Source organism: Panulirus ornatus, chromosome 14 (genome assembly GCF_036320965.1).
Source record: "Panulirus ornatus isolate Po-2019 chromosome 14, ASM3632096v1, whole genome shotgun sequence".
Classification (NCBI taxonomy): Eukaryota; Metazoa; Arthropoda; class Malacostraca; order Decapoda; family Palinuridae; genus Panulirus; species Panulirus ornatus.
The window spans coordinates 7874916-7894906 of record NC_092237.1 but is presented as its reverse complement, the minus strand read 5'-3'; the positions used below and the strand labels follow the sequence as shown (position 1 = coordinate 7894906).

Below are 19991 nucleotides of genomic sequence, written 5' to 3'. Positions count from 1 at the left end.
GTGATGTTAATGTGTTTGTTTCACATGTTTATGGATAGTGTGGCATCACTACACTAAAAGCATATACGGATGAAACCCATCAATAGAGTGAAGACTTCATGTTTGTTATATCCTAGACCCTATAAAATGCTACCTGTAATGATCACTACAGGACTTACAAAGGCAACAGTATTATCATAAAACTGGACGTGTCAAACTTCAGGATGTATGCAACAAGGCACAGTCATTGGTTTCCTTCAGGAACCTCTCCTTAGATGACACAGAGCACAGGGTATCTGATACTTTCCATTTATCTTTATCTCAAGATACTAGAGCCCAATCCTCCCACACACTCTTTCCATTTATCTTTACCTCAAGATACTAGAGCCCAATCCTCCCACACACTCAATTCATACTACTGAGAAGGATACATCCATACATCTACAATCCTTCCCTACCTACAATAAAAAAAATTAAAAGAGAACCTCCTTCCTTCATATATCCATACTCTCATATCTTATGCTCACAAGGTTATCCACGATAAGGAAGAAATTGGGTTTTGAAAGTTGAGGGGAGCCCTATGAACAATCCTTTCCCTGTATTCCCTACCCTTCTTCCCCCTCTATTCTTCTCCTGTCACTCACTCCTTTCTCTGTTCTTGTTACATGATGGAGTGAAGCATACCTTCATGGCATAGGAGGGGTCTGCCAAGGGAGGGGGTGCCGGAGGGAGCCCTGAGGCGTTGTCATATCACCAGCACAGCATAGAAGCCTATCCCTGGATAGAAGGAGGGTATAACCCTCTGAGGAAGACAGATGGGCTCGTCTGGCCTCATACTGAGAGTGATGGACTCGCATTCTATGCTCAAAGAGCTCCCCCTGCAGGAAGAAGAGGTTTTTCAACTTTCAAAACACAATTTACTATCATAATGTGAGTGTCAAACAGGGCTTTTATTGATTTCTCATGAATGTGGGAATAATTATCGAAACAGGAGAAGTTTGTAAAACTTATACTTCACATCAGACTGACATGAGGTAAAACGGAAATTAAATCTCCCAGTAATTTTACAATGAAAGAAAATCATATATTTTAAACCCAGAGTCTGACAAAATATCACAAAAGATACACAATATAAAGAATATCTTTCAGGCTGAGATTGTAGATCTTGAGTTACAGATTCCACGATACTTTTGAATATGTGTATATATGTATTACACAGGTTCAACCTTGTGATATCTCAGTTTCATTAAAAAGATTTTCAGCTCAAATAATTTTCAAGGTAGAGCCATTTCAAAGTAGATTTTATGATGATCAAAATCATTACAAATTTCTTACCTCTCAAGAAAAGACTGGTAAAATCCTACATATGAAACCAAGCTCTACATTTACAAAAAGACATAAATGACATGGATTGAGAATAAATATATCTTTAAGACACACCATAACAAACATGCAATGAAAAAGAATAATTCTATGATAAGATATGTAAGAGGGCAGTTTCCCATATCTTTATAATCCCTTCTAAGTCTATTCCATCATAACTCTACATATATAATTATTTCATTTCTAGGGAAATAGAGTATTAAACAAGACAGCAAGAAAATGGATGTGTGAAAGTGAAGACAAGGTTTCCTTGTTTCTAAAGCTACCTCCCTCAGGAGGGACACTCCACTGGGCATGATAAAAATATACATAAAAAACTCCATCACCAGAAAACTCCCATCTGTACTGAACTTAGAATCTAGAACTTGCCAAAAACTTTGAGAAACATGATGCTGTCACCCTTGTTGAAAACATAAATTATCCATCTTCAGTATCGATTAAGAGGTAGCTATAATGCAAAAGATGATTCCTAATACTTAGAATTTGTATTTTAAAATTGCTGCCCTTATCCATAGTATACAACTGTGATTATTTGACTTCATACATCTTACAAAGTTAAGCAATAAATGAATTTATAGATAAGGAAATCAAATGTCATCTTGTCAAAGATTTCACTGAATTTCCATTTTCCAGTCATTTATATCATCATACAAAAAAAAACTTTATTATCTGATGTTTAACTGATCAGAAATTTTTTTTGCAAGATATTTCTGAAATTTCCCCATTGCAAGAGCAAAATCTAGTAACTCATGTCCATACAGTTTCATTTGGCATGTTTTGGCCAGCTCTTAATATTTGTAAGAAGTTTCTCGGCGCATCAGAATCATAAAACCCTGTTGCTATGCTACAGACAGAACCTAACTTTGAGAAGACAGACACCAAATTGTAAGAATAGCTTAAACTGAACCAACTTGAAGGTGCTGACTGATCTGCTGAGTGTATGTTTTTCCTGACTTTATGGCTATTTAAAACTAAGATCAATAATGAAACCTACAGAAATAAAGCTTTTCAGACCATTACTGTCAACAAAAAATTACATCTTCAATACCTAGGGGACTGCTCTTGTGGCTGTCATATCTCCAAATCTGACACTGCCTAGGCACAATAGATACTGGATAAAAAAAGTTTTTTCCACAGTAGAAAATTGAAAACCTACTTCTATCTACAGCCTGAACCGTTCTGCCAAAAGGCAGGACCAGAACAGAGCACTCACAGCAGGAAAATCTATTGTTATGAAGAATGAATTGTGTGAATTAAGAGCAGTCAAGTTCTATGTCTGACACAGAGAGATTGTCAGTACGCCAGCAGTCCAGGTGTGGGCAGAGCAGAAAGAAAAGACAGCTACCAAGTTCAGAAGAGTCTAACTTGACAATCACTGAAGTGCTGGCTCACTAAGCAGCTGTCACAAAGCCTCCCGATACCCAGACGGGTAGTGCCAGTAACATACCTCCCTGGTCAGTGGTTGTCTTTCAACTACTACCTTCCTGTCTCATCCTCTCTTACCTTACTTTTGTACACATTAGCTCTTAACCTATATTTTTCATTATCAAATCTGGATACCAACCTCTGGGGTTCCTCTTTCAAGTTTACAACCAGAGTTGTGTCATCCATAACCAGCAACTGACTCCCCTCTCAGCCCCACACCCAACCATCCCCAAAATATTGGAGACCCATCCCCTAGCTCCAAGACCCTCACAATTTATATCTCCCTTAGCATCTTATTCATGGACAGATTAAACAGCCATAAGTACAAGAATTACTAGGTTAATTTAAGTATCATACAAACTGCAAGCCAAGTAAAGAATAACAGCATATTTAGGTCATCTTCCTTATCATGTGTTCATGCAAATGCTCTTGATCAATATCGAAAATACTTTAGTCTCATGAAAACTTACAAAGAGTATATATAACCTGAAACTACATCTTACAAACAATAACAGAAAACATAAGCATAGGTACCCTTGAACAAGGCCACAAGTAGTGACTGTGGTGACATAAGGGTGTTGAATGCGGGGATCAGGTATGGAGAACACCCCATGGGTGGTAGAAGCCAAAGTCACTATGACCACCACCAGCACCACCAGAATGATGCTACAACCTGCAGATCAAGATAAGTTAGTAGATACAATCAAAAGAAATTTAACATCAAATGAACTACTGGTAAATATTTAAAAAGTTTTCTGGCTGCTGAAAATGGATGTTATAATACTTTCTTTAAGACATATCTCATATTGTGTCAGGCCTTGAACTAGTGAACTATCAACAAGCCAATATGTGACTTACGATGAGCTGTAATGTAGAAAAAAAATTTCTTAGGTATCATTGATGTGATGAGAAGGTAACAATAACAATTAAAGCATCAGCCATGTTACAAACCTATGATGACCCTTGTGGAGGCAATGGAGGCGAGAGTGCGGCTGAAGAAGCTACGGGCTCGATTTTTGGCTGCAGGTCTTGGCTGGTCAAGCTTAGGATCCCTCACAACTGACACACTAGGGTCAAATAGATCCAAGTAGCGTGGTTCTCTAAAACTCACATCATGGATCTGTTGAATAGGAGAATTCTTTTATCATTCATCATTTGATGCTGTTATTATTATCAGCTAACATACCAAAAAGAAAAACAAAAACACAGGAAAAATAATGACAGGTGTATGGAAGAAATAACTGTCTGTGTGGGCAAAGATAGGTATGCTTGAAGGAACAATAGTCCTGACAGTGTCGTATAGATGTCTTGGACCCTGAATGTAAAAGAATGGAAGGGGTGGATGTTTTGGAAATGAGATGTCTGAGAACAATATGCAGGTGAGACAGGTTGCCTGTAAGGAATGCACAAAGCATCAGAATGGGAAAAAAACAATGTGGTTTCAGAAGTGGAAAAAGTGAGGATCAAGTAATTGCTCTGATGAATGGGTGTGGAAAAATACTTCAAGAGAAACAGTACATACATATCTGTATGTGGCATTTATGCATTTAAAGAAAGCATATTACAGGGTTGACACAGATGTTTTGTGGAAGGTGTTCTGGATATATAGTGTGGGAAGAAAGCTATCAGTAGTGAGGAGCTTTTATCAAAAGAGTAAGGCACATGTACCAGTAGGCAAAGAGAAAGGTTACTCATTCAAGGTGGAATGGGTTTGCAGAAAGGGTGTGTGATATCACAAGGACTGTTCAAATTGCTTATGGATAGGATGGTGAGGGTAGTAAATGTGAGGGTTTTGTGAGAGGGTTAGGTCTGCAATTGCAAAGGTGGGGTAACTATGATGTCTGTGATAATTTGGTGATGATATGGCACTGTTGGCAGACTTGAGTGATTTGAGCAAAGGATATTTCCAGTGAAGATACTTGGGGATAGACTGACGACCAGATACATTAGAAGCATTTTGGGTATAAAGGTAATATGAATGGAGTTACTGGTCTCACTTGATGAATGAACAGAGGCATAAACTGTGACAAAGCAGAAAGTGTAGGAAGCTGTTTGTACCTGACCTAAACTAACGCTAGTTCAAGATGACACATGAATGCAAAGTAGTCATGTGCATGCATGTAAAAAAAATCATTGGTAAAATAATAAAAGGAGGAAGAGGGTACAAGCCAGCCGAGCCTTGGACAACACTAAAGTTGACCTAAAAGGAAGAAAAGTCAGTTCATAAACATTTACAACAGTAGATCATCAGAAAATACTGGAAATAACTACTTTCCTTCCTCATTCCATCTACCTTATCTCCCTCTCCTCTCCTCCCTCATGCCTCATAATCCTCACCTCCTCCTCTCTTGCCTTCCTCCCCCCCCCCTCTCTCTCTCATCAAGTCTCATATATTATTCCTTCCCTCCCTCCGTCTAGCTAGAACAGAAGTCCAGGTTACTATTGCTGTCCTCTACATTAGACTAACAGATCTTCAGGCATGTCTTTCCAATGGACTCTTCTCCACATCCATTAGTCTTACTTTGCCCTTTTCCCTTCATGAATGCTGAGAAAAACATGGACTTTCCCTCATCTTCTTTCTCAAGCTTGACTATTTCTTCTGTTCTTTCCTTCCTCCTTCAGGCTTATCTTCCTTCTCCCTCTTGCTTCACCTTCCTCTCCTCCCGTAACTTTTCTCTACCTACCCTTGCTTAGACTTCCTTCTGTCCCTCTACTTCATGTCCATCATCATCCTTCCCACTTCCATCATTTACCTCCTCTCCCTTTCCATTCAACTTTCTTTTAACCCTCATGATTCATCATTCTCCCATACCCACAGTCTTCCCTCTAACATCATTTCCTTCCCTAATCTCTCCCTCCTGCTTCACTAACTCCCTTCCTCCTTATTTGGCTCACATCTCCCTATTTTTTGCCTTGATTCCCTAAATTTCCTCCCTCCCTCTTATCTAACCTATCTCACTTCATCCTCCCTCTCGCTTCACCTGCCTCAATCTTATTCTTTAATTCTTTATCACCAAAGAAGCCCTCCCTCATTTCCCTCTTCATCTACCTTTTACTTCACCTCCCTTACTTTCTTGCCTACCATATCTCCCTTGTTCTATATTTTTATCTTAATTTCAGCTTTGCTTCTTTTCTCTACCCTAACTTTTGTCTCATCCCCCTCCTCTTCCCTTTGCTGAAGTTCTTCCCTTCTAGCCTTCTTTAATTCTCAACTCTTACCTCACTTCCATCCGTTCCCTTACCATTCTTACTCAATCAAAGCACCCTCCTCCCTCTTATCTTACATCTCTACCTTATCCTTTCCATCCCCCCTTGCCTCAACTTTCTCTCTTCACCTCTTTTGCCACTCCTTCCCTATTCTTTACCTCTTTTCCGACTACCCTCACAGTCTGTACAATTTCCCCCCTTCTCCCACACTCCTCCTCCCATCTACTTCCCTTTTCTCTATCTATCCCTTGCCTTCACACTCTGCCTTCTTCTCTTACTTCAAATTTCCCTTTCATGCCTTGCTATGTCTTGCTTCGCACCTTCCCCTCATGCCTTTCTTCCCCCCCTCTTGTTTCACACTAGTTCCACTTGACTTGCCTCCACTTTTCACCTCGTGCCTGGCCTCCCACTTTAGCTTCATACCAGCCCCTTCGCCTTACCTCAGGTTCATCATATGGTGAAGAAGTAGCCTCGAAGTCCTTGATTGGGTCTGTGCTGGTTGACTCTCTCAGGGGGTCCTTAAGGGGGTCCTTCAGTGTCGGGGGTGGGTCCTTGAAGGCCTCCTCGGTGACAGCCACGCCCCCTTCACTTTCTCCTGGGGCGGTACTGGCCACACGCCCCCCGCCACGCTGCAAAGGACCACCAGGTTTAGTTTATAACTATGATCAATGTGTCTGGTCACTCATGTCCATTTGCCCTGAAGTTTTCTTTCCATTCATTACTGACAACTTTGCAAATTCAATTATTTTCAGGGATTATAAATAATCACAAATATTTCAACAAATTTCAAAATCTTTACTGAATCAAATTATAAAAATAAAAATTATCTTATTATGAAAGTCCCTCTCAGCCTATAAACACCATACGAAAATCTTATGATAAATGCAGCTTTAATGAGCCTGAAAATCAACAGAACAGAACAGTACCTAAATAATCTTTATATCACCTGATGCACTAGTGCTACTCCTAAATTTCTGATTATGCACGCTGTATTTGAACTAAAACACCAATTATCTGTACTCAGAACAAACATGACACGCGAGGGGCGGTCGCCTTACCTGCGCGATCTCAAACTTCCTCCTGAAGAAGGCAGGGATTCTCCAGGGTGACCTGGGGCGTGGTGCTGGTGCCGGCTGGTGGCGCTGGTCTCCCCGCGGGGCTGCCCCGGACCCGTTGCTCCAGCTCCGTGCCACATAACGCCCCACCACCGGCACCCCGGACATCCTGCAACACGACCAAGGACGGTCAGCACACGATATGACACCAGTGTACATGTATCAACAATGAGAATAATAACATATATATATATATATATATATATATATATATATATATATATATATATATATATATATATATATATTTTTTTTTTTTTTTTTTCAAAAGAAGGAACTGAGAAGGGGGCCAGGTGAGGATATTCCCTCAAAGGCCCAGTTCTCTGTTCTTAACGCTACCTCGCTAACGCGGGAAATGGCGAATAGTTTGAAAGAAAAGAAAGAAATAATATATATATATATATATATATATATATATATATATATATATATATATATATATATATATATATGTATATGTATGGGACACATATACACATAAGTAGAGATGTATTACAACACGTGAAAAGCTGACACCATACAATAGGCCTAACGTAGAGTAGGGAAGTACGACGCACTAGTTTGGTCACCTCACACCTGCCAAAACCCCCACGTCTCCGGTAAGCCCACGGCCATCTCAGCCTTACAAGGCATATAACACTGTCATAACCCACCCTCCCCGCTCTTCCCCGAAATAAAGGAGAGGAGAGAGAGAGAGAGGACATCAAGAGTTGGCGTTATGAACGACATGACACCATCTGGAATGGTCGTTCCTGGACGACTTGGTCGACGACAGCGGCGGGAAGAAACTCCAGGCAGGAGGGGCCGCTCCTGCATAAGTGGCACTTACACTTAAATCACCGGGGAGTCAGGAAGGCGGAGAGGAGGGTGTGGAAGGTGGGAAGGGGAGACTAGGAAATGGTTTACAATACCTTGAGAAGTGAGGGGGCAGGACGGGAGGGAGGAGAAGACTCGCTGATAATCAGTTGTGTTCCAAGATTTGTTTCATGTACTGCTGGGGCCTGGAGACGGAGGATAAGGAAGGGGCGAAGGGGGGCTTAGGGACGAGGCGGGAAGGGCCAGGATGGAGCCTTGGAATGGGACGGGGAGCCAGGCTGCGCCCCTTTCATGCCCCATCCCCATCCTTTTCTCAGTACCATACCTTTCCCATGAAGACCTCCCTACACCTTTACTTGTCTTCCTCTTATTTCTATCTTATCTTCTGTGCCTCCGTTCTTATCACGTCACTCATGCTTCGTCACATACGGCTTTCCTATCGCACCCCCACCACCTCCAGGGTAGCCAGCAGTAACTCCCCTTCGCTCTGTCAGTCACACAAGATACTCTACTGTACTTGACACTGTATATTTAAACAAAGTTCCGCCATTCGTGTTCCTGAGACTGGAGGACGTCGTGACTGCTAGTAGCAGTAGTAGCGACACAGGCCTGCGTCAGAAGTCATGGAATTCGAACGCGGTTGCCTCTAAGGCGGCCTTGGTTGACAGCGTCCTGGGACACTGCCCACCGACCCCTCCGCACCAGGCAGCAGTGATTGCTTGGTTTACCCGGTACTCTCGTGGGGCTTGGCTTGGCGCGACGTAAGGCATGGAGAGTGAGGGACGGAAAATGTCTAACAAGGGTCAGGGGTCGTAGGCCTCACCCTTCTTCCCAAAGGTGAAGCGGCACCAGTCACCTACAAAAAAAGAGAGAGAAAAAAAAAGGAGAGATTCAAGAATCATCTGGCTTCTGGCGACATTTTCACCTTTATTTCTGAAGTGTGAGTCAAGCCGGCTCTTCGGTCACACCAGTGTCTAAGAACTTGTACGGGCTGGTTCCTGGGAGCCGTACTTCCACCCCACACCACTGTGCTCTGACCCGACCATAAAATGTAATAACCTGGCCCTCCAGCCTTCCTACCACACTGGACTCTACCTCATAAACGACACATAATTGAAAACGTGGACATCCGCGCGTTTTCTGTGTTGCCGTCCTCAGTCTCCATGTTTTTCTTACACATCTCCAGGACTGATTCTCCAGACTTTGGTCAACTGCTGTACAAATTCAAAAGTTCACTCTATATGTCAGGAGGAAGAGCAAATGTGTCATCAAAGGTCCACCATCTGCAGCACACATACCATAACACGTACAAAGTAACCCTCTCTTTCATCAACCAACTGATTACTACTACCAACTCTTTTCCAGTAAAATGTACTCTAACCTCTCTCATTTCCAATAAAATAATGGCGAAAAAAGGAGAATTTACGAATGATATTTGTTGTAGTTCTTTTACCCGCTGCCAAGCTGTCACACCCTGACGAGGCAAGGAATGTACGAGTATAATAAGTGCAATGGCGACCTATGAAAGACTTTAACAAAGTCACGAAGACGATAGTGTACAACTGACGGCGGTTCCTCCTTGAAAGAAACAAGGGCCTAATAGACAAAAGTGGCTGGAAACTTAATGAATTTATAACCATCTGGTTCGTCTTACCGTATCCATTACTATTCAGCCAAATGGAGGAGGGAAAAACAAACTCCCTCCATCTGAGGAATTCATAATAATGGTGAGTTACTTGGCTGAGAGATACCTTCTACAGTTACAGTTTGTCACAAGAAAGAAATTACTTCCCTCTCCCCCCACACTTCGCGTATCACGTAATGCCTCTTCTCGTTAGCAGCACAAAATAGATTACAAGCCTAGTAAAATAAAGGGGGGGGGGGGGGATTGAAGGTTTCCCCTAAGGGCGGCAGTGTTTTTGATCTCTTAGGCACGATGGTGCCTCAAAGCCCTTCTGGATCAGTGGGGAAGCCAGGGCCAATCATACCTAAGGGGTGTACTGTCGTGCTCAAGGGTAGTACCGTCATGCTCAAAGGTCGTACCGTCGTGCTCAATAGGTTACTGAAGCTCACGAGGAAGAGAAGCAGTGGGGTCCCTGAAAGGATGTAGGAGGGGCTGGGTCCCCCTTGTGTGGTGGCTCCCATGATTATGTTGACCAGGCCTGAAGAGGGACCCTACCAGGAACCATCTCGTTAGCGAGGCGGACGCTGCCCCCCGGGCCCCCTCCTCTCACATGATTAGATACAAACACAAACACATACACAATTAAGTGAAAAATCCACCATACAGAGCCGAGTGTGTGCATTAACTGGTGAAGAATGTAAGCTTCAATCACACTCTTTTACCATTACTGAAACTACGTCGCTCGTAAACGTAAAATACTGTTAAAGGTGGGAACGTTAAGCCAAGGGAATGGCAATACAGCTAAACACCCTCACGTCTTGCGAGGTTCTGCCGTAAACACAACGTAGGACTGAGATTTTCGAGACTTTCTTACCTGCATTCTTTTACTGGACTAAACTCCATTATCGCAAACAAAGAAATATGAAAGAGCTGCAGAAGTTGATAAAACAAGAAAAAAAAAAGGCTAAATTTCTGAGGATGTCAACAGCGAGGAAACAAGAATGGGGGGAAGGGGGGGAGGCGAGAGAACAAATGTTGTTACAGGCAGTAACTGGGGCAGTGATGAGATCAGCGCCACTCACCGCCAGGAGCAGGAGGAGGGATGGCCGCCACAGGCAACGCTGCTTAACTATGTACGACCTGCTTCCTCCAGACACGGAAAGGACTGTTACCGAGGCACAGGGGATACCTCCACACACGAATTTCTCAGAGAAGCTGGTTAGTGATTTTTGTGGGAATATTACTTGGGAAAATAGTATTACCAGAAAGATTTTTTTTTTAGCAAATTTGTACGCGATACATTCCATATTTTAGTTGTTCCAATCTGCTTTCCTTTATTACAATACGCAGCAACATGCTCTCGACCAACCCCCAATGACCACTCGCTGTACTAATGCTGCTAAACCACCTATAGAATTTGAAGGTTGATTTCCTGTTATTTTAAACCCTGATGGCGACAATGTATGAACCCTGACGGATGAAAATCGACCGATAGGGACCCAGGCCGCCCACAACTATCTGAAGGCGCGGGGCAGCTTAAGGAGTCCCACAGGGATTAGGATACAAAGGCCTAAGTTGATTAACTCCGCCAATAAGCAGGAAACCCGGCAAAGCGGCCTCCCATCGGTCATTCCCTCGTCCAGGGTGCAGGCCAAGCCGGGCTAAGCCAAACCAAGCCCCTAAGCATCTACAGTGACTAGGCCTATACATATAGAGCCATCGATTTCAAGATGATATGCGAATACTATCATCTCAGATATGCCATATGGTGACGTGGCTGTTGTTCTGCTAAGGAGATCATGGGCCGACGTGGCTGTTGTTCTGCTAAAGAGGTCATGGGCCGAAGTATTACCAAGGAGAGGTGAACCCGAAGGGGTAAGTAAAGATGGGAGGGCCCGGAGCGTAAACAAAGACCAGAGGACCTTGGGAGTTAAAAGACACAAAGGACATGTCTTCTCATAATCTCGCCCTTTGTTCCCTAAGATCGCTCACGCCTGAATGTTCGTCTCGCTGTACAGTGTTAACCCAACCAGAAATTTGGGAACGCTTGTGCACCCGCACTTTTAAAAAGTCCAAACATTCATATTTCTCTCACGTCTTGGCTTTCCATGGACGAACCATCATCCCTAGCTAAGCTTTCCCTCTGTTGAATAGAGCACCAATTCATCACCTGCCTGAACCGCGTACCACTAAACTGTGCTTCCTCCCCTATATATATATATATATATATATATATATATATATATATATATATATATATATATATATATATATATATATATATATAATGCCTTATATCTAAAGTCTCACATGAACAGATACTTTGAACTGAAAGAAATCTCACGTTTACGACTACTTCAAAAACAAATAAATGTAACATAAACTATCCACATAATTCTTTTTTTCTTTTTTTAATGAATCACACCTGACACCTCTTCTCACTTGGAGCCAGAAATCAAATGTTTACAATGACAGCCAAATTTTACTCTTATGTTAGTCTCTACCACAGCTAGGCTATAACGATGATTAATGTGCTTCTCCGTAAAAGCAAAGGAGAAATCCTAGGATTCAAGGATAATCGGTGTGGTATCCCTGAGCTGCTATCACAACTGGTGTGGTTACACTGGCTCCAACAAAGTGTTGTGACCTTAGATACACAGAGATAATCTATCAGGTTACCCAAGGTCTTGATCAAGTATAATCGGTGTGGCTCTATGGTGTAAGTCGTGTGGTGCTCTGGGCCATAACAACTGATGCGGTCCTGGGCCTGAATATACGGTATCTGCATTGGTTTGTGTTCCACCATGAGTTAAATCTACGAAAGTTGAGCTCAATAACTTGCTAAAAGTTTGGAAAATATCACATTTGTATTTGGTAACACATAAGTGCTATAAAGACGAGTTTCTTATCATTCAGCATCTTTTCAGTTAAAGAAATAGTCAAAAAGTCTTGTTTCTAGGCAGTCTTACCAGCATAATCAGTGTGGTTTCCAGAGGTACAGCAACTGGTCTGGTTACCTACGCAACATCGATTATATGTCAGCCGAGCTCATGCAAAAGAAGTGAAAACCTACACAATAAACATACATTGTTCTCTCAAATATCAAAGGAAACAATTTGGCCGGCATGTTTGTGCGAACCTTTTGTTGTATGGCGATGATGGGGAGCGGCAGAGAAGGGCAGACGAAGGGGAGACAACACGCCTGCTATTGTTAGGCTGGCCACTCGCGTACGGCACTCGCAGAAAAATTACGATCCTCCCGCGACGCTAATGTCACGTCCCTGGCTGAATTATGCCACCACAGGAGATTTCAAGTGATCTGCAACACGCGTGCCCCCTCGATCGACCCCTCTCTTCCCCCCTTCTTCGCCTCTCACTAGGTAACTCCAGCGGTTTAGGTGAGAGGAGCATCACACAGCCGCCTGGATACAAGACTCAAAGAGACGAATAAAACTCCTGACTTGGAGGAATGTTGCAAAAGGACAACACCGATAACGTCTGCCTGGAACCTGATCACTTCAGCTGATGTAAAATCAAATTTCACTTTCACATCAACTATATTAATACTTTACTTTTTTTTTCAGATAACGTGAGCCTAAAAAACGTCTGCTGTTGCTGTGGTTCCGCTTTGTTTAGGTGCTCGTTGCTCTCCTAATTTAGGCTCTTCTTTTTCATGTTCTTAAAAAGTGGGAGAGGTTGTTTGCCCTGGGGCCCATCATGTCTCTAAACTCCTCCCAGCATCCCCGTTAAGTCTTAACGGAGACTCTTGCACAAGTTTCCTCTTTAAAGAGCCTGGTCTACAAGCCTCCAGACTCTTTCCACTCGCCACGACCCCTTGGCAAGAACGCTACTGCGATCCCGTCGGCTCCTTTGGCCAACAGGTTCCTCGTACTCCAACGCTGACACAAGACAAACACTCGAGATACTGCGATACCGCTACAAAAACAGCCAGGCGCACGGTAAACAACGATGACGCCGGGAGACATTTGTCCCGCCACATTCAAGAGCTTAACTTGAAACAACGATGATTAACTCATCAAAACGTTGACCTTTTTTTTTTAAGGGTGGAGGGGAATATAATTGAAAACAAAGCAGTCCCCAGAAAATTAAAAACGCCGTTTCCTATTCAACATTACAGAAAAATAGAACGCTGGATAAAATAACGACTGTATTCTGTGGGAACCAACGAGTCTGCTGGGAGAGAGGAAGCTGTCGAGATACTCTACAGGCAAGGCATCCAATTTAAGACCGAAAGTTTTCTCATTATTTTCCATAATGATTTTCAAAAAACATTGAGGGTTATCGCACGGCTGCTACATTAAGTTGTGTGTGTATATATATATATATATATATATATATATATATATATATATATATATATATATATATATATATATAATTTCAATCCTTGGAAGTATGGGTTTCTGGCTAACTGCTGTTTCTAAACAGAGAAAAAATCATGATTTCAATTAGCTAATTTTCATGCCCCAAATAAGTTATTACCATTATCAATAATGATAATAATAATAATAATAATAATAATAATAATAATAATAATAATTACAATTTCCTACATAATGATCTGAGCATACAGCAAAGCCAACTGTCATACAAATCAAACCCAAAGAAGCTAAAATTCTTCAAAATCATCGTTTATGCTCTTCCTCGCTCACAACAACTCATCAGAATCTTATCTAGTATAAGGATATTGAAATAGCTAACTCATATAATCCCAACGAATACTCGACCACAACTATAATATGCTTCTCAAGTTTGGTCACCGCACTTCCAGAACAAAACACTAACAAGTGTAAGTCCAGACACCAGCAAAAACCAGCTCACACAAACTATGATAGCTGCGTTAGAGTGAAACGTCAGAGGCCATGAATTTGCTCACCTTCGAAGATAGAAGAGTAAGGAGTAACCAAGTTTCTATAAAACAGTTTGATGATGCCGAAGGCGAACTATCTTCAAAAGATACATAGGTAACAATGAATTAAGCCAAAAGAAAAAAAAATGCTCTAAATAAGAAGTACTTTAACAGTATTAAGAACAGGGATGATGGAACTAACGCTGTGAAGAAACTGTGAGTACCGACCGTAAGAGTGTAAAATGGTGTATCATGGTGGTGAAAATGTAAGAGGTGGGGGCCCCATGTGTGTACAACTCCCTCGTACTGTGCAAACAGGTTATTCCCCTGGGGACCATCCCAGCTTGTAGGGCGAGGCGAGGTGAGGTGTCTCTCCAACCTCTTCTCCTTCCACCACCATCACAATCCCACACTGTACCGCTAATATATTCTTTGACAAACGGTGAGTTGGCGCTACAACCGGGCGTGTATGTAAGTCGCTAATTACCTATCTATCTCCTTTGTCTACTTTCTCCACACTTAACTCTAAATTTCGGATTCCCTCTACTACAAAAATAATCTAGAGGGATTTCCTGTCATTTAATACTGAGTGTATTCATCTGTTCAACACAAAGTAAACTGGAAGAAAAATCAGTCCACTACTGCGTTTAATAAAAAAAAATTCTGATCTCGAGGGTCAAATGGTAGAGAAACAACAGCGTACATAAATCGCGCGACAAAGCCATTTTATCCCCTCACACAACTGCAATTGGGGAGTCAACGCAGCGGACCGCTAACGTCATATAGACAATGCGTCAGCCGTGCATTCAACTTTCGATGACAGAATAAAAATGGCAAAAATTCATCCTGCATGATGTGTATTAGTCCACACATTATGGCGCACCTGACTCAGTGTTCGAACACTTATTGCTACACCAAAATTCAAAAATATTAAGGCTCATGGTGACCATTTTTTTGTCTCAAATACAAAATGTGTTTTCGAATACTTGACAACTGTGAGTTCACCACCACAGTATCAACATCACAGTAGAAATAATAATAAGAAAATTCTTTAAAGGGAAAAATATCAAAATCATGTACGTATCTTAACATCAGTTTCAGACACTATGGTCGAAATCTTCATCATACGACAATTCTGATGCTATTTCTTAAAACATTTCAAACTTGAATCTTTAATAATGGACACGTCATCCTTTTGCATGGCCGTGCGAACCATGCCCACCAGTCCGAACATCAGGTATAAAATATCGACAACGTTAAACTAACTCAGGTGGTACGACGGTACGACACCGTACCACCGAGAGCAACTTGGCCGGTGTGACCTGCGTCAGGAGGTCGCACACCGCCACCACCCGAGACATCGCCACCGCCGCACACACACATACACACACACACACACACACACGTTAGGAGGAAATTGTAACTAAGGTGGTAATGGTGGTACGTGGGAGGGGGATGGTAATGGAGATCGTGATGATAAAGACTGGAGTACTAATAAAAGGAATTGTGGTTATTTGATAGACAATTGTGATGGTCGTAAAACAGGCAGGGGATAGTGAAGTCTGGGTGTTGCTGCCCGGAGACTTGTTTGAAACCCAGGATACCTGCTGCTCTTTCACCTCCTAAATCATCCCCCTCCCCCAAAACATATATAAATATACACAGCCTCACACAAAGGAGCCCCACAAGATGAGCAATTCCTCTACAACTTGTTCTATCCTCCCACGGGAGCCGTACCCATGACAGGCGTAGACAGGCGAGGAACGAGGGGTGGAGGCGGTGAGCACCAGGGGGACACATAACCCAAGAGAAAACAATTTGAAAAACGAAAGAAAATAAAAATCCAGAAATGAAAAGGGGGTGGGAGAAGAGCGTAGCGGGAGAGCCCTTGGTTAATTACGGGGAACAGAACGGTTGTAAATCCAAGGGCAACGCAACCCGGTTACTGTATACTGAACGAAGACATAACTCGGATTTATTACATACGGCTACAGCCTGGGGTTATACGATAAACGACCCAGAATTACAGGATAAATAATGTGAAGCTACAGGATAAACGACCCTTAGGTAGTTATGAGACAGCCAATCTCCAGACAGTACAATACCTGATGACACTGCTACCAGCCTGAAGACAAATTCAAGACACCGTCCAATAACCTAGAAAAAGTCCAGCTGAACCTGGGGAGTTCCAGTTTAACTTGAAGACAGCCTAGCTGAACCTGGGGAGTTCCAGTTTAACTTGAAGACAGCCTAGCTGAACCTGAGGAGTTCCAGTTTAACTTGAAGACATCCTAGCTGAACCTGGGGAGTTCCAGTTTAACTTGAAGACAGCCTAGCTGAACCTGAGGAGTTCCAGTTTAACTTGAAGACAGCCTAGCTGAACCTGAGGAGTTCCAGTTTAACTCGAAGACAAACCAGCTGAACCCGAGGAGTTCCAGCTCAACTTAAGACAGCCTAGCTGAACCTGAGTTCCAATTCAACTTGGAGACAGCCCTAGCCGAAACCGAGGAACTCCAGTTCAACGAAGAGACAGTCCAGCAGAACCTGGGGAGGAACGATACGAAATTCCAAACAGCAAACCAGTATGGCAGATATGGTTCCCTGGGCTAGGATATGACCCTCTTCCAGCCAATCAATTATTAACAGGTAGACTGGAGCCAGTGTGGGCCCTACCAATCCATAGGGATACATAACCTACACCTTCAGGAGCCTGGAAAGTGTAGGGACCTATGAACAGACGGACCACCATTAATCCGACTCCTTCAATACGAAACAATGACGAAGTATAAGAGAAAAAAAAAAGAAAAACAAAAATCTAACGAGTAATTGTGTTAGGCAAGATGGGAATTACGCACAAAGGCAAGGCACGGAACGTAGGAGCGATGGCATTAAAAATAGAGATGACTGCGGAGGTAGGGAGGGTAAGGGAGGCGGAGCGGAAAGGAGATACTGTAAAGAAAAGGGGAGGTGGAAGGGACTGGAAGCGAGGGAGGGAAAATGTCAGGGGTTACGGGGGACGACTCCCGCTACACGGGGCAAATTTGTTTAATTTAATGTTGAGTACAAGGGAAAACGGATGAGGTGGAGGGGAGGTTGAAGAGAGGGGGGGGCAAGCGACAGGAGGCAACGTGAGGGGTTGGAGGCAGCAGGAGGAGGAACGGAGCTACCCTACAGAAGTTTGAGTGGGTCTACGAAGGGACACTGAGAACACTAGACTATTTTTGGTGGGCAGCGCAACGTTCACTGGGAGGGTTTAAGGTGAGTGATCTGTGAGGAGAGCAGCACAGGAGAGGAACTTTCTGAAAGTGTTACATAACCTTAACTTTAACTTGACACAAGACGAAAACGGAATGCCACGTCTTTTCGCATTACAAACTTTGGCCATCATTTGTTGCCGCTAAACGTTAGAATCAAAAGATAAGCAGCAATTGTAATAATGTATGAAGTGTACAGCATTAAACATTATAAGGAAGAAGTTAGTGAGGACTGTGTGTGTGTGTGTGTGTGTGTGTGTGTGTGTGTGTGTGTGTGTGTGTGTGTGTGTGTAGCAGAATTATGAAAATATTGGGGTATATTCAGATGAAATGTGAAGCTAGGATTCAGTAATACATTTTTTTTTTAAGTGAGGTTTGTGATTCAGCTTTCTTGATAACTTGAAATATACAGCAAGCTTCAGCAGTCTGCAGTTAACATTTAAAGGATGATGTATGTCCTCGGTGGCGGTGGCAGTGAAATAAAACACAGGCGGTGGGGTCCTTTACGTGTGTATGTATGCAAATAAGAAGTCCGCTGGCGTTGTAGTATTACCCATGCGAGGCTGCCTGGAGTCTCCCTGGCAAGTCGTGCAAAACTACCACTCACCACGACTCTGTCTTACGCTCATCTTCCTGCTTCACCCACGTTCACAACGACCCTCACCCATCACTACCACTCCTCCCCTCACCACTCCTCACGACCCTCAGGCTGACGACCACTCCACCACCCATTCTCTCCTCCCCTCCTCCTACCCTCTCTAGCCTCCCCGCTGCGGGAGGACTCATCCCGTGGGCCGTAAATCAGACCCACGTGGTAGTAATGCCTTCAAGACGTGATGCACTTGGTTATGGCTCCTTTCTTCTGGGTCTGTCTTTGTTGCCACTGACGTGATGTGACTTGACTGGGTCACTGGAGACTGGCTGAGTCCTCGCCCACGACAGACGGTGTGACTGACTGTGGCACTCAAGAAACCTGACTGAATGAGGTTACTTGGGACCGACAAGCGACTGTGGTAGGCTCCTATGACTAATTTGTAGTTCCCTGCGACTCAATAACTGACTGAGTTCCTTGCCAGTGATTGACTATGACAGAGGATGGCGTCGGTTAGCTCATCTTGGGGATTTAATGGTATGTGACGGTCTGGGAACCGACTGAATGTGACACGAGAGTCATTAACTGTGACAAAGGCTTCTACGGATTGACTCATTGACAATGACTGGGGCGGCATGACTCAACGACTGTGTCTGGGGCTTCCAAGGACTGACTCACTGACTGTTACAGGGGCTTCCGTGGACTGAGTCACTCCATATCAATAAAATCTTCCATATTCAGACAAAAAAAAAAAAGGAAGTAGGAACAGTTTGGACTCCTTTGAAGCGAGAAGTCATATGACGAGACTGTGATCTGATTTGTCAATGACGACGATAAAACCTCGCCACAATTACTTCCTTCCATTAATCATACCGACTAAAAAGTATGACTTCAATGGCCCTTAAGCCTGACGGCAAGAGCCTTGAGGAAGACGATACTACTCCTGAGCATGACGGTACGGCCCTTGAGCAAGACGATGCTACCCTTGAGCACCAACGGTACGGCTCTTAGGTAGGACGGCGTGACATCTAACCTCACTGTAAAGGACACCCAAAGGTCGTACTGGTATGCTGAAACCGTTAAACCCAAGGAGCCCCGATGAGCCGTGCGCGCGCGATGGTACACAATCGAACACCATAAAACAGGATTAAAATGCACGTCAGGTCCGACATTAGGAGGGTGGTGTTGAGGTTGGTGGCGGCGCTCCTGATAAATTACACTACGGCAATATTGTTGGGCCCGTCCCCTCATCCCGTCCCCGGAGCTTGGGGTTCTATAAGAGTGACTGGCTACCACGGCGCCGCCCGTCTGCTTGCCTGGTGCGCAAACGTGCAGCAAGACACCCAGACACGGCCCACATCCGCACGTGAGGGCACAGGGTAACCTGGTCGACTAATGCTCCACATCTAGGCTAACTTAAGATACACATCCCAACTAACTTTTGGAAATTCAAAACTACTCTAATTTTCATGTATGGCAACAACGGCTGACGAACAAACAAGCCTGGATGACTGACATATATATACATATATATATATATATATATATATATATATATATATATATATATATATATATATATATATATAAAATGATTCAAAAAAATCTCCGATCACCTTTGGGTCACTGTGAACAGAAATCTTTGTGAGGAAACTAGGACTCACACTGTTTCCTTCTCCCTTGACGGCAATGTTGTCCTTATGATCAAAATTCTAATGAAATTCAA

At 43.1% G+C, this 19991-nt stretch overlaps 1 protein-coding gene across 2 annotated transcripts in view; it reads right to left on the bottom strand.

The window, feature by feature from the left end:
* Nrt (Neurotactin) overlaps positions 1–19991 on the bottom strand; it is a 96505-nt gene that overhangs the window by 7005 nt on the left and 69509 nt on the right. For both annotated transcript variants that reach the window (XM_071669528.1, XM_071669529.1), the window contains 4 exons: positions 7053–7218; positions 6435–6623; positions 3739–3907; positions 3322–3460 (listed from right to left, as the gene is read on the bottom strand). In XM_071669528.1, coding sequence (XP_071525629.1) covers positions 3322–3460; positions 3739–3907; positions 6435–6623; positions 7053–7218 — 663 coding nt within the window. The remainder of the gene's footprint in view (positions 1–3321; positions 3461–3738; positions 3908–6434; positions 6624–7052; positions 7219–19991) is intronic.